The sequence below is a fragment of the Lithobates pipiens genome, unplaced genomic scaffold (genome assembly GCF_037356315.1).
Source record: "Lithobates pipiens isolate NorthernLeopardFrog02 unplaced genomic scaffold, aLitPip1_a1.2 Scaffold_25, whole genome shotgun sequence".
Taxonomy (NCBI): domain Eukaryota; kingdom Metazoa; phylum Chordata; class Amphibia; order Anura; family Ranidae; genus Lithobates; species Lithobates pipiens.
Genome location: NW_027507787.1, coordinates 205195077 through 205210670, shown reverse-complemented (window position 1 = coordinate 205210670; position 15594 = coordinate 205195077). Strand labels below are relative to the sequence as shown.

Here is a 15594-nt window from a genome sequence, read left to right as displayed (position 1 = left end):
AATAAGAACCCCCAGGAGGAAGTCAGCACAGCACAGGGATGGTGGGAGCCCCTCATAATAAGAACACCCAGGAGGAAGTCAGCACAGCACAGGGATGGTGGGAACCCCTCATAATAAGCAGCCCCAGTAGAAATATGACACCGCTCAACCTCTTCAAAGAGGAGGGTAGGGGCATATAGTACGGTGTGCTTTTTTGGGTCAGGGAAGTGAGCCAAATGAATTAAGAAGGTCTGTGTGCTTGATTCCAAAAATTGTTTATAGACATATACATGGTCTACTGATCACATGTGTTGAATTCCTCCGAGATCCATGCCTCATTCATTTTTAGAAATGTGAGGTAGTTAACACTGTGGTGAGCTAGGCGAGTACGCTTATCGGTCACAATCCCCCCTGCTGCGCTGAACGTCCTTTCGGACAGGACACTGGATGAGGGGCAAGCCAACAGTTCGATTGCAAATTGGGCAAGCTCTGGCCAGAGGTCAAGCCTGCCCACCCAGTAGTCTAGGGGTTCATCACTCCTCAGAGCGTCCACATCGGCCGTTAACCCAATGTAGTCGGACACCTGACGGTCTAGGCGTTCCCTGATGCTGGATCCGGATGACACCTGTCGATGGGTCGGCTGAAAGAATGACCTCATATCCGAAGTCACCAACACATCTTCAAACCGGCCTCTTCTTGCAGGCGCTGTTGGATTGGTACCCGCAAATCCTTCTCTGGGAGTGGGAATTGCTCCTCTGCCAGCGCACGCAAAAGCAGAATGCAGCATTTCTCGAAGCAAGGCCTGGAAGTGCTGCATTCTGACAGCCCTCTGCGACGGCGGTAACATTTCCGCCATTTTGTGTTTGTACCGGGGGTCTAAGTACGTTGCCACCCAGTACTGGTCCTTGACCCTCATGCTTTTTATACGGGGGTCCCTATTAAAACACTGGAGCATGAAGGCCCCCATTTGCACTAAAGTGGAAGCGGTGTGGTGGCCTGGCTCCTGCTCATCATCCAGGATAATGTCGTCCTCTTCATTCTCCTCTCCCCATCCTCGCACAACAGGGATCCCAGAAAGGTTTAAAGCATGCTCTTCTTGCTCCTGCTCATCCGCCCCGGCACCATCCTCCTCTGACTCCTCATCAGACTCCTGTTGTTGACTTGTCTCAGATAGAGTAGCCCCCCCTGGGAATTCATCCAGCATTGCGACTTCCTCATCTTCCCGCTCCTGCTCCTCCACAGCCTGATCAATGACACGACGCAATGCACGCTCCAGAAAGAAGGCATAAGGTACCATGTCACTGATGGCGCCATGGCTGCGACTGACCAGTTTGGTGATCTCCTCAAATGGCCGCAGAAGTCTGCATGTGTCGCGCATGAGCAGCCACTGGCGCGGTGAAAAAAAACCCAGCTCCCCAGAACCGTTTCTTTCGCAGAGTTCATACAGGTAGACGTTAACTGCACGTTTCTGCTGGAGCAGCCTATCAAGCATATAGAAGGTTGAGTTCCATCGCGTCGGGCAATCGCAAATAAGACGTCTGACCGGCAGATGGTGTCGCCGCTGAATGTCAGCAAGGCGAGCCATGGCCGTGTAAGATCTTCTGAAATGGGCCGAGATTTTCCTTGCCTGCCGCAAGATGTCCTGGACCCCAGGGTATTTGACAAGGAATCGCTGCACGACCAAGTTTAAGACGTGTGCCATGCACGGCACGTGCGTGATTTTGCCCTGTTTCAATGCGCTAAGCAGATTGGCACCGTTGTCACACACCACTTTACCAACTGTCAAATTGAGCGGTGTTAGCCACTCATCTGCCTGTGAACGCAAAGCTGAAAGGAGTGCCGGGCCAGTGTGGCTCTTTGCTTCCAGGCACAACAGACGCAGCACGGCATGGCAACGTCTCACCTGGCATGTGGAATAGGTTCTGGGGAGCTTGGGCGGTGCAGTGGAAGAGACGCTAGCAGCGGAAAAGGAGGAGGCAGCTGAGGAGGAGAGGGAGGAGGATGGAGTAGGAGGAGGAGAAGAAGAGTCAGGCCTGCATGCAATCCGTGGCGGTAAAACCAAATCTACACGGGTGCCACGGGTTACATGCTTGACGGCCGTCAGAAGGTTCACCCAGTGGGCAGTAAAACTGATATACCTTCCCTGCCCGTGTTTGCTAGACCACGTGTCTGTGGTCAGATGTATCTTGGCACCGACACTGTGTGCCAGAGATACATTCACTTGCCGCTGAACATGGCCATATAGCTCTGGGATGCCCTTCTCTGAGAAATACTTCCTTCCTGGGACCTTCCATTGTGGTGTTCCAATGGCCACAAATTTGCGAAAGGCCTCCGAGTCCACCAGTTTATATGGCAGTAGTTGGCGGGCTATGAGTTCTGACAAGCCAGCCGCCAACCGTTGGGCAAGAGGGTTATCCGGCGTCATCATTTTTTTACGCTCAAACATTAGGCCCACGGAAGCCTGCCTTTTTGCAGAAAAATGTGAGCTTGGCGTGATGGAAGGTGGAGTGGAGGACAATTGTGAGGAGAGAGGAGAAGGAGAAGTAGAAGACGAGGCTGGACGGTGAGAGCCTGCAGTGTGGCTTTGTGTGTTCCGTTGCTCCCACTGGGCTCGGTGATGGCTGCTCATGTGCCTTCTTAAGGCGGTCGTCCCTAGGTGAGTATTGGGCTTACCGCGACTAACGCGTTGACTGCAAAGATTGCAGATGGCAACGCTATTGTCAGCAGCGGACACGTTAAAAAAAGCCCACACTGCGGAGCCATGTGCCGGTGTCCTGGGAGCGCCAGATGTGACCGTACATGGTCGATGACTCGCTCCTGATACATTTGCAGTCTGCTTTGTCCCTGCTGTGCAATGTAAGTCATTGCTGCTTCTCCTCCCTATCTGCTGGTCCATATCTCCCTCTGAACTCCCCTCCTCTTCCTCTCTTGTGGGCACCCACGTGACATCACTAGACACGTCATCATCAACGTCACCTTCCCCACCGCTATAAGTAGAGTAGGCAGCAACACCGGGGACCAACCTCCTCCTTGGGCTGATCTGGGTACTGGCGTCAGACTGCTGAGTAGCGCTTGTTGCTACCTCCTCTTCCTGATCCAATACCAAGAGTGGCTGCGCATCAGAAATGTCCTCTTGATATGGATCGGAAAATAATTCCAGTGACTCAAGCGGAAGGTATGTGGTGGTGGTGGTGGTGGTCGTGTTGTTGGTGGTAGTGTCTTTGGGGGTGCACATAGCAGAGAGTGAAGAAGAGGGTGCAGATCGAGAGGATGAGGAGGGTGCAGAAGAGTAAGGCTGAGCGAGCCACTCAACCAAGTCTGGTGCATCCTTTAAAGTAATTGAACGCACCTTCTGCAACTTCCCACTTTGGCTCAAGCCTGTTGCTCCTGCCCTACCCCTACCACCCCTGCGGAAGGGCCTGCCTCTTCCTCTGCATGTCATTTTTTAAATGACCCTGTGACAAAACTCTTAGTCCCTATACCGCTGAAGGACTGCTGCAGTATAGGTGAGCGGTCAGCAGTGGTGCACGTCAACCCTATCTATTGTGGACCTATAGCGGTCCTTACAGAACAGCAGACTGTACCGCACTCAAGCCTATGTACCGTAGCACCCTATACCAAGTTACCAGTCCTTATAAGAACTTTTGTGGACCAAGCAGGTTGTGTATTAGTGTTTAGCAGACTGTACGTCAGTCCCTATACCGCTGAAGGACTGCTGCAGTATAGGGCAGCGGTCAGCAGTGGTGCACGTCAACCCTATCTATTGTGGACCGATAGCGGTCCTTACAGAACAGCAGACTGTACCGCACTCAAGCCTATGTACCGTAGCACCCTATACCAAGTTACCAGTCCTTATAAGAACTTTTGTGGACCAAGCAGGTTGTGTGTTAGTGTTTAGCAGACTGTGCGTCAGTCCCTATACCGCTGAAGGACTGCTGCAGTATAGGGCAGCGGTCAGCAGTAGTGCACGGCAACCCTATGTATTGTGGACCGATAGCGGTCCTTACAGAACAGCAGACTGTAACGCACTCAGGCCTATGTACCGTAGCACCCTATACCAAGTTACCAGTCCTTATAAGAACTTTTGTGGACCAAGCAGGTTGTGTGTTAGTGATTAGCAGACTGTACGTCAGTCCCTATACCAATGAAGGACTGCTGCAGTATAGGGCAGCGGTCAGCAGTAGTGCACGGCAACCCTATGTATTGTGGACCGATAGCGGTCCTTACAGAACAGCAGACTGTAACGCACTCAGGCCTATGTACCGTAGCACCCTATACCAAGTTACCAGTCCTTATAAAAACTTTTGTGGACCAAGCAGGTTGTGTGTTAGTGTTTAGCAGACTGTGCGTCAGTCCCTATACCGCTGAAGGACTGCTGCAGTATAGGGCAGCGGTCAGCAGTGGTGCACGTCAACCCTATCTATTGTGGACCGATAGCGGTCCTTACAGAACAGCAGACTGTACCGCACTCAAGCCTATGTACCGTAGCACCCTATACCAAGTTACCAGTCCTTATAAGAACTTTTGTGGAACAAGCAGGTTGTGTGTTAGTGATTAGCAGACTGTACGTCAGTCCCTATACCAATGAAGGACTGCTGCAGTATAGGGCAGCGGTCAGCAGTAGTGCACGGCAACCCTATGTATTGTGGACCGATAGCGGTCCTTACAGAACAGCAGACTGTACTGCACTCAGGCCTATGTACCGTAGCACCCTATACCAAGTTACCAGTCCTTATAAAAACTTTTGTGGACCAAGCAGGTTGTGTGTTAGTGTTTAGCAGACTGTGCGTCAGTCCCTATACCGCTGAAGGACTGCTGCAGTATAGGGCAGCGGTCAGCAGTAGTGCACGGCAACCCTATGTATTGTGGACCGATAGCGGTCCTTACAGAACAGCAGACTGTAACGCACTCAGGCCTATGTACCGTAGCACCCTATACCAAGTTACCAGTCCTTATAAGAACTTTTGTGGACCAAGCAGGTTGTGTGTTAGTGATTAGCAGACTGTACGTCAGTCCCTATACCAATGAAGGACTGCTGCAGTATAGGGCAGCGGTCAGCAGTAGTGCACGGCAACCCTATGTATTGTGGACCGATAGCGGTCCTTACAGAACAGCAGACTGTAACGCACTCAGGCCTATGTACCGTAGCACCCTATACCAAGTTACCAGTCCTTATAAAAACTTTTGTGGACCAAGCAGGTTGTGTGTTAGTGTTTAGCAGACTGTGCGTCAGTCCCTATACCGCTGAAGGACTGCTGCAGTATAGGGCAGCGGTCAGCAGTAGTGCACGGCAACCCTATGTATTGTGGACCGATAGCGGTCCTTACAGAACAGCAGACTGTAACGCACTCAGGCCTATGTACCGTAGCACCCTATACCAAGTTACCAGTCCTTATAAGAACTTTTGTGGACCAAGCAGGTTGTGTGTTAGTGATTAGCAGACTGTACGTCAGTCCCTATACCAATGAAGGACTGCTGCAGTATAGGGCAGCGGTCAGCAGTAGTGCACGGCAACCCTATGTATTGTGGACCGATAGCGGTCCTTACAGAACAGCAGACTGTAACGCACTCAGGCCTATGTACCGTAGCACCCTATACCAAGTTACCAGTCCTTATAAGAACTTTTGTGGAACAAGCAGGTTGTGTGTTAGTGATTAGCAGACTGTACGTCAGTCCCTATACCAATGAAGGACTGCTGCAGTATAGGGCAGCGGTCAGCAGTAGTGCACGGCAACCCTATGTATTGTGGACCGATAGCGGTCCTTACAGAACAGCAGACTGTAACGCACTCAGGCCTATGTACCGTAGCACCCTATACCAAGTTACCAGTCCTTATAAGAACTTTTGTGGACCAAGCAGGTTGTGTGTTAGTGATTAGCAGACTGTACGTCAGTCCCTATACCAATGAAGGACTGCTGCAGTATAGGGCAGCGGTCAGCAGTAGTGCACGGCAACCCTATGTATTGTGGACCGATAGCGGTCCTTACAGAACAGCAGACTGTACTGCACTCAGGCCTATGTACCGTAGCACCCTATACCAAGTTACCAGTCCTTATAAAAACTTTTGTGGACCAAGCAGGTTGTGTGTTAGTGTTTAGCAGACTGTGCGTCAGTCCCTATACCGCTGAAGGACTGCTGCAGTATAGGGCAGCGGTCAGCAGTAGTGCACGGCAACCCTATGTATTGTGGACCGATAGCGGTCCTTACAGAACAGCAGACTGTAACGCACTCAGGCCTATGTACCGTAGCACCCTATACCAAGTTACCAGTCCTTATAAGAACTTTTGTGGACCAAGCAGGTTGTGTGTTAGTGATTAGCAGACTGTACGTCAGTCCCTATACCAATGAAGGACTGCTGCAGTATAGGGCAGCGGTCAGCAGTAGTGCACGGCAACCCTATGTATTGTGGACCGATAGCGGTCCTTACAGAACAGCAGACTGTACCGCACCCAAGCCTATGTACCGTAGCACCCTAGACAGACCAAGTTACCAGTCCTGATAAAGAGCTTTGTGGAACAAGTGAGTTGTGAATGATTAGCAGACTGCAGCAGAAGGGCAGCAGTCAAGTATAATATTCTTTCTATATTTGGAAGAAAGAATATTATACGTGTACAAGCCTATTACCGTACCACTGATACCAGTCCTGAAAAGAACCTTTGTGGAACTAATAGTAACAGCAAGTCTTTAAAATTATCCTCACTGCCTGACACACTGCTTCCTGCCTGTCCCTATACAAATTGGCAAAAAAGAGTAGGCTGGAACGATTAGCTGGAACAGCTCTTTTGTGGACCTGATAGTAACAGCTAATGATGATGATGATGATGATGATGAAGAAAGACTAATCTGGCTGAGCTGTCCCTAAAATAGCAGCATACAGCGCTCTGTCCCTTTATCTAAACTGACAAAAGAAACTCAGGCTGCTGACCTAACACCTATACCAGTCCTGAAAAGAACTTTTGTGTACCAAATAGCTAGCGTTTTCTCTGTCCCTACTCCACACAGGATCCTTTCCCTACAGTGACAGAAGAAAGAATGTAAAATGGCCACCGGATCGGGTGTATTTATAGGTTAGGGGGAATGTCCAAGTGTCCATGAGCTGTCATGTCTCAATTGGTTGTCCTGTAACACATGATAAACGTGTCACGAAAGGTTAAAGTTCTTGTATACATTAAACACGTAAGTCCGCCGGGGCGAACGACGGAAAAAGGCGTTCGAACCCGCGGACGGCGAAAGTCGGAAATTCGCCGCGAAACGACCGCCGGGCGAACCGTTCGGCCATCACTACTAATAAAGGTTTAACCCCCTGATCACCCGGCGGGTGTCATTTGTGACTGTAATAACTGTTAGGGCAGTTAGGGTTAGCCCCCTTTAGTTCTAAGGTACCCCCCTAACCCCCCCAATAAAGGTTTAACCCCGTGATCACCCCCCGTCGCCAGTGTCACTAAGGCTGGGTTCACATTGCAGCGGTTTATGAGAACGGATGTGATTCGCACCGCACTGCAGTGCAAATCACATCCGATCTCTGTGCGATTCGAGTTCAGCCATACAGATAGTATGGCTGAATTCGTGTCGCACCCGCCGCACCCGCCGCAAACTCGCACGGGACCCTTTTTTTGGTCCGCAGCAGAATCGGATCGCATGGGTGTTCACACCATGCGATCCGAGTTTGCAGATCGCACTGCGATATGCGAACTGATCTGGGGGTGTCATTAACATTTCACTGACACTCCCAGCAGTTCGCATAGGGCAGTGTGAACTGCCGCCGGGAGGCATGCGATGCGGGAACCCGCCGCGGATTCGTGGCGTTCCCGCATCGCTCCAGTGTGAACCCAGCCTAATAAGCAATCGTTTTTCTGATCGCTGTATTAGTGTCACAGGTGACGCTAGTTAGGCAGGTAGGTATTTAGGTTCGCCGCAGCTTTTTATAGCGCCAGGGACCCCCATATACTACCGCATAAAGCCCCCTGATTGCCCCCTAGTTAACCCTTTCACCAGTGATCACCATATAAATGTTACAGGTGACGCTGATTGGTTAGTTATTTTTTTTATAGTTTCAGGGCACCTGCCATTTATTACCTAGTCTCACTAGTGTACCCCTAAATTTAGGGGTGTCTACTTTCCAAAATGGGGTCATTTGGGGGGGGTTTGTGCCATCTTGGCATTTTATGGCCTTCAAAACTGTAACGCCCTTAGAAAGCCTGAAGGCGGTGCTTGGTTTTTGGGGCCCCGTACGCGGCTAGGCTCCCAAAAAGTCCCACATATGTGGTATCCCCGTACTCAGGAGAAGCAGCAGAATTTATTTTGGGGTGTCATTTCACATATGCCCATGGCATGCGTGAGCAATATATCATTTAGTGACAACTTTGTGAAAAAAAAAAAAAAAAGTTTGTAATTTTCCCGCAACTTGTGGCAAAATATAAAATATTCCATGGACTCAACATGCCTCTCAGCAAATAGCTTGGGGTGTCTACTTTCTAAAATGGGGTCATTTGTGGGGGTTTTGTGCCATCTTGGCATTTTATGGCCTTCAAAACTGTAATAGGTAGTGAGGAGTGAAGTCAAATATTTACGCCCTTAGAAAACCTGAAGGCGGTTCTTGGCTTTCGGGGCCCCGTACGCGGCTAGGCTCCCAAAAAGTCCCACATATGTGGTATCCCCATACTCAGGAGAAGCAGCAGAATTTATTTTGGGGTGTCATTTCACATATGCCCATAGCATGTGTGAGCAATATATCATTTAGTGACAACTTTGTGAAAAAAAAATAAAAAGAAATTAAAGTTTGTAATTTTCCCGCAACTTGTGGCAAAATATAAAATATTCCATGGACTCAAAATGCCTCTCAGCAAATAGCTTGGGGTGTCTACTTTCTAAAATGGGGTCATTTGTGGGGGTTTTGTGCCATCTTGGCATTTTATGGCCTTCAAAACTGTAATAGGTAGTGAGGCGTGAAATCAAAAATTTACGCCCTTAGAAAGCCTGAAGGCGGTGCTTGGTTTTCGGGGCCCCGTACGCGGCTAGGCTCCCAAAAAGTCCCACATATGTGGTATCCCCATACTCAGGAGAAGCAGCAGAATTTATTTTGGGGTGTCATTTCACATATGCCCATAGCATGTGTGAGCAATATATCATTTAGTGACAACTTTGTGTAAAAAAAAAAAAAAAATTTTTTTTTTTGTCATTATTCAATCGCTTGAGGCAAAAAAATAAAATATTCAATGGGCTCAACATGCCTTTTATCAATTTCCTCAGGGTGTCTACTTTCCAAAATGGGGTCATTTGGGGGGGTTTTGTACTGCCCTGCCATTTTAGCACCTCAAGAAATGAGATAGGCAGTCGTAAACTAAAAGCTGCGTGAATTCCAGAAAACGTACCTTAGTTTGTAGATGTGACAACTTTTGCGCAAACCAATAAATATACAATTATTGACTTTTTTTTTAACCAAAGACATGTGGCTGAATACATTTTGGCCTAAATGTATGACTAAAATTGAGTTTATTGGATTTTTCTAATAACAAAAAGTAGAAAATATCATTTTTTTTCAAAATTTGCGGTCTTTTTACGTTTATATCGCAAAAAAAAAAAATCGCAGAGGCAATCAAATACCATCAAAAGAAAGCTCTATTTGTGGGAAGAAAAGGACGCAAATTTTGTTTGGGTACAACATTGCATGACCGCGCAATTACCAGTTAAAGCAGCGCAGTGCCAAATTGTAAAAAGACCTCTGGTCATTTACCAGCAAAATGGTCCGGTCTGAAGGTGGTTAAAGTATAACTAAAGGAAAAACTTTTATTCTTTTTTAGTTTTGTAAAGAGTGGAGATAAATTAGAGCATCTGTCAGGTTTTCATTGAATTCTGTGCCCCTGTGAAGGAGATTCACCCACTCTATTCTGTCCTATTTATCATTATTATCGAAAGTAAAAGTAAAAGAAAATTCCAAATTTTGTGTTGTCCCCAGAAAAGTAATAGAGGGAAAATCTTCCAATGGGGACACTTGTTCTGGTGGCCTGATGGTCCCCAAGGAATTCCTTTAATTTGCAGATATTTTCTGAGTTCCTGTTTGGCTATTGGACAGGAAGTGAAGGTAAATCTCCCCAACAGGATAGAGATGGCAAAAAATAAACTGACAGGAGTTATAATACTACCTTACTCTATTGAAAAAAAAAAAAAAAAAAAAAAAAAAGTTTTGCCTCTAATTCTACTTTAAGCTAGCTATACACTAGTACAATATTGTTTAGTTGCTTCACGAACCTTTGCTCGATTTTCAAATCATTAGCAGGGTCAAATTAGCAATAGTTTTTTCTTGAATGAACATAGTGTATGTGGTTTTCATTCAGTAAAGTCCAATCAGTTTAAAATTGAATGTACTGCTTGGTACTCCTATATCTCTCTGCCAGTCTCTTTCACCCTTTTCCTCATGGCTGGTGTTCCTATGTGCCTTGCTGCTCCTCTAGCACACTACTTCGTAGATGCTGCTACTCATGAGAGGTTAATACTGTTGGTAGCTGTTTATGATCGGGTGAGGGGCTACCCTACTGGACCCTAAGGTGGGCAACACCACTTGTTGATTAACAGGGTCGGCCCGATTGTTCGCGGGGGGCCCCCCCGGGGCTGGCGGTTGCCGGCCCTGGGGGGCCTACTGGAACGGGCCACTGGTTGGGTGGTCCCTGCAGCCCTCTCTTCTCTGTTCTGACTGTTCTACTATGTTGTAGTAATGCATGACGTGTAATGCACTCTTTGAATATAAATAAATATATTATTTGATAAAAAATAAAATTGAATGTAAAAAGCAAATAAAATTTTGAACATTTGTCAAGACAATGTGCAAATGTAACTGCGCCACGGGTAAGGCACGCAAATTCTAAAGAAAACTAATAGTTCTAAAAACAGACTGCTGCTACCTTAAAATTTGATGAGGCTTAAAAAAAAAAAAAAGTTAGTGAAATTATAATAAATATGAGCAGCGCTGATCTGACCCACCCTTTTTCCTATACCTATCACCCACTGGTGTCCCTTAATACTTCATAATGTAATATTCTACAGTTCAAAATAATAGGTCAATACAATTAATAACCAAAATAAATAATTCATGTGCAAAATATATCCCCTTGTAAAGTGCAAATAAAACCTGTTCAATAAAAAATATAATATTTAAACAATCTCAGAGTATAAAGTGCTATAGTGCATTAATCAAATATATCATCACTTTAAGAAATATCCTGAAAATAAACCACAAAAAAGTATATGTGATTTCCAATATAAAAGTTCCAAAATCTTCCACTATAGTGTGGTGTCCAATGTGAAATGGCTTCACCCAAGTGCTTCTTAGACCACCGTGCAGCACCCCATGTGATCCGGCACCACTCTCACTAAATCTAACTCACCAAATGTACAGGCTGGTGAGAATGTCAATTTTTTATTCTACAAATGTTAACACAAACATTTAAGTTGGGTCTTCTTGGCCTTTTGGCTAAGCCTATGTGTAGTCCCTGTGCCTATCAGAAAGAACCCTGACCCCTTTTGCCAGTTTGGGGGGGTCGCTAGTACCTCCTGGATGTAATTAGGTGGGGGAGCTTTTTCCTCCTGGGTTAAATCTGGCCTTGTCCCCAGTTGTAGGTAGGTCTCTCCATAAGCTCTCTAAGTTCTGATGCCTTCCTGGTAGGTATGGGGCAGCATTGGTCTGGCTAAAGGCCGGGACCTGAAAGAAGCCTGTGGTGTATGTGCCCCTGGAGTGGCAGTCAAGGGGTGCCGTAATCTCACTGTGAGGGTCACTTTGAGTTATGGCACCAAGGTCACTGCACCATCACACTTTTCCTCCACACTATCCTCTAAGGCCAAGCCTTTTGGCTAGGATCAGAGAATTTTTTTTCTTCCTGGCCAAAGGGCTGGCCATTGTTTTAGTTGGATGTACACTTTGTTTCACATTTGATAAGTAGAGTGTAGGTACTTGGGCCTGCCGTGAAAGTCTTGGGAGGGGCTGGACATAGCCTTCTGGCTTAGTTTGCCCTCTCTCATGGAGTTTGCCTTCGGGGGGAGCCCCACCTAGTACTTGGGGTGGCCTGTTTTGGCAGACCTCCCAGAGAACCATGTGAAGTACCCCATTTCCTGTTGGGAGCCTAATTGTTTTAATATTTAGCGTTTTTATTTCTTAAAATCTATGTGTTAATATGCTTACACATATATTAAGGGCACTTTCACAATGGGGAATTGGGGGCATCGGTGGTAAAGCGCCGCTATTTTTTTAGCTATCTTTACCGCCATTTTAGCGGCACTTTTAGGCCACCAGCGGGGCCCTTTTAACCCCCACCAATGGTCAAAAAAGGGTTAAAAGCAACAGAAAAGCACAGCTGCAGCAGCCTTTCAAGTTGCTTCGGCAGGTCTGCCCGTTCATTTCAATGGGTAGGGTCACTTTAGGAGTGGTGTATACACTGCTCCTAAAGCACCTCAAAGATGCTGCTTGCAGGATTTTTTTTTAATATCCCACAAGCGCACCGCTCCAGTGTGAAAACCCTCGGGCTTTCACACTGGAGTGAGAGGAGAGGTGCTTTACAGACGCTTTGCATTTAGCACTATAGCGCCTGTAAAGTGACTCAGTGTGAAAGTGGCCTAATACAAAAAATGAGAACTGGGTTAATATGCAAAGAAAATAAAATTAAAACATTATATGGACTTCAGTGAAGAAAGAGATATTTATTTCTAGTGTTATAGCACGTCTGTAACAAGTTAATTTGTTTGTCTAATTCTCTGAGTCTACTGTGTAAAAAGCTTTGATTTTCCACGTGCCTAGCTCCTCTCATATACCTTTTACACTAATGCAGTTTTCACTTTTAAACATGTTGTCTCAAAAATCCCCTATATTTTCAATTGACTAATTATACTTTTTAATGGAGTCTAAAGGGTTTGATTTGTTATTTCCCTGCGTTTTATCCTGTTAATATAAAATGTAATGAATAGAAGTATTCCTTGAACTGAACAAAAGAATATTCATAGTTAGCAGAGGAGACTCTGGGGCCAATCGGAAAACACTGTAATGCTTCGTACACACGATCGGAAATTCAGCCAGCAAAAGACCAAGAGGAGAGCTTTTTTGTCGGAAAATGCGATCGTGTGTATGCTCCATCTGACTTTTGCTGGCTGAATTTTCGGCCAGCAAAAGATTGAGAGCATGTTCTCAATTTTTCTGTCGGAAAAAGTTCCTATCCGAAAATGCGCTCGTGTGTATGCAATTCCCACTCACAAAAACTCACACATGCTCAGATTCAACTACGAGACGGAAGCTATTGGCTATTGGCTATTGAACTTCCTTTTTCTAGTCCCGTCGTACGTGTTGTACGTCACCGCGTTCTTGGCGGTCGGAATTTGGTGTGACCGTGTGTATGCAAGACAGCTTGAGCGAAATCCCATCGGGAAAACCATCAGAGCCTTTTCCAACCAAAATTCAGATCATGTGTACGCGGCATTAGTGTGAATATGACCAAAAATTTAATTTTCCTTGTTTCTGGTTGCGTATGAGTAACATGACTGATAAATTCACTCCCTGTACAGGTCGTTTTGTCTTCTATCAAGCCCCAATTTACTTTGTATGCAAAATTATTATTTTTTTTACTTTTTATTGTTTTAGAAAACAAGGAAAAAGGTACAAAACAGAGCCTCTGGCCATACCTCGGCTCAACGTAGTATAATAACACACATGAACTAAAACAATAGCAGGTGAGCCCAAAGTAAAACAAATAAAGAAAACCCCTACTCATAGAACTCAAGGAGAATCCCTAGACTTCTAGGGCCAGTATAACAAGAGAAAAATGTATCCTGAGGAATGGATCCCCTCTCCACTACCCAATGGGCTGAGATAGCGAAAAATTGTGAGTCATGGGACCATACAATGATCAATTGAGCCATAAGAGGCAAGGGGGCTATTTAGATACATGACCACACATACGCCGGTCTTTAAAGGAGACTGGTAGTAGTCTCAGAGTCTTGTTGATCTACAACCAGATGTCCCACACTTAGTTAAATTTTTTTGGGCAGCCTCGGGACATATACATCTCCTTTTAAAGTGGTATAGCAAAATTTACCAACACCTTACAAAAGCTCAAGGTAGGAGCAGATCCTAACTTCCATTGAATAACAGTGGCTTTCCTAGCATAAGACAAGAATAGCCCCAGCAATGTAAGAACAGCTCTGGTGGGGACCAAGGAGGCCCGTATAGTTATTTTTAACCAAATTTGGAATCATAATTTTATTTCATAATATAAGGAAAATTTGCTAAATATTGTAACTATATGGTTAGTGTGAATATTAACAGAAATATATTTTTTTATTGTTTCTGGTTAAGAAAAAGAAACATGAATGTATTTTGGTTCAATGGTTTTCTTTTAATACTTGATTATGTTTTGTACGTAACTTAAATGAAAAATTTAAATAAAGAATAAAAAAAAAAAGAAAAAGAAACATGATACGTTCACTCCCCATAGAGGTCTTTTGCTTTCTATCAAGCCCTAATTTCCTTCATTAGTGAAACATTGCATAATTGTCCATATAGATATTGTTTAAAAAATGTGTCATTATTATACCAGACGTATAAGCATAATATAAGGATATTTTCGCAAAATATTTGAAATATATATTTTTGGTGGCTTGTGTAATATGTCCCAATAACAAGGTATCGCCATAACATATGGACAATGTATGGAATATTTTACATCTATATTAAGGTGTCTTATATAATATATCCCAATAACAATTATTAAATTAAATGATTAAAAAAAAAAAACATAAAATAACAGACAACAAAAGAGACTTACCCAGAAGACAGACCCACAATATTTATCTAGAGCCTGAGACATGGTTGGAGCTGGACTGATGGCTTCTAGGCTCTGTATCCCGATATCAATGCCTTGTGTTGTTGTGTTATAAGTTCTTCATGGCTTATGGAAGCAGCAGTGTTATCACTCAGTGATTCAGCAGGTTAAAAGTCATCCCCCCACCCAACCTGGGATGTTTTACTCTGAAAAGGGCATTTCAGTGCAGAGCAGTCCTATTGGACTTGACTTGAGTTAAAAGTTAACTATGATGTTTAGAAGTCCACAGCTTAGAATGGAGTACGAGTAGGCAGCTCTTGCACTAGTTTCCCTACTGTGCAGGTCACAGAAATGATCATCATTTTTTATAATTTAACTAAATTGCTCAGTCTGGTGATGTATTCACGTCTCATGATGACACTGTAAATAATAAATTGTATACCAGTGAAAAGGGGATTGTGTAACAATAATTAAAATGATTTACAAATTTAAATATCTCTTAATTTTTCATTGCAGATTAGGCACAACTTGTCGGAATGGAAAAAAAAAAGTCTGAAAGTTCTAGGTATTGCTTGTAACTACAGTATTACATTAAAGTGTTTTACAATTTAGACTTTATTACTGTATTATTATTTTTTTATGTTGTTTAAAAGACAATCCTATACTGTTTTTATTTTCAAAAGGGAGAGATGTTATTTATATAATACATATTTTTTATTATTTCACAAGGCATTGAATGCAGCACATAGGAATCCTAATATACAGGTATGTTTTGTCTTCAGTGACAGATTGATCATCATTTTTTAATAATACTTTC

At 44.8% G+C, this 15594-nt stretch overlaps 1 protein-coding gene across 1 annotated transcript in view; it reads right to left on the bottom strand.

The window, feature by feature from the left end:
- The window catches only part of ABCC2 (ATP binding cassette subfamily C member 2), a 110718-nt gene extending 95712 nt beyond the window's left edge, over positions 1–15006 (bottom strand). Inside the window, exon 1 of the mRNA XM_077455477.1 lies at positions 14781–15006. Within this exon, the coding sequence (XP_077311603.1) occupies positions 14781–14822 (42 nt within the window). The 5' untranslated portion in view covers positions 14823–15006. The remainder of the gene's footprint in view (positions 1–14780) is intronic.
- Positions 15007–15594: the final 588 nt, after the last annotated feature.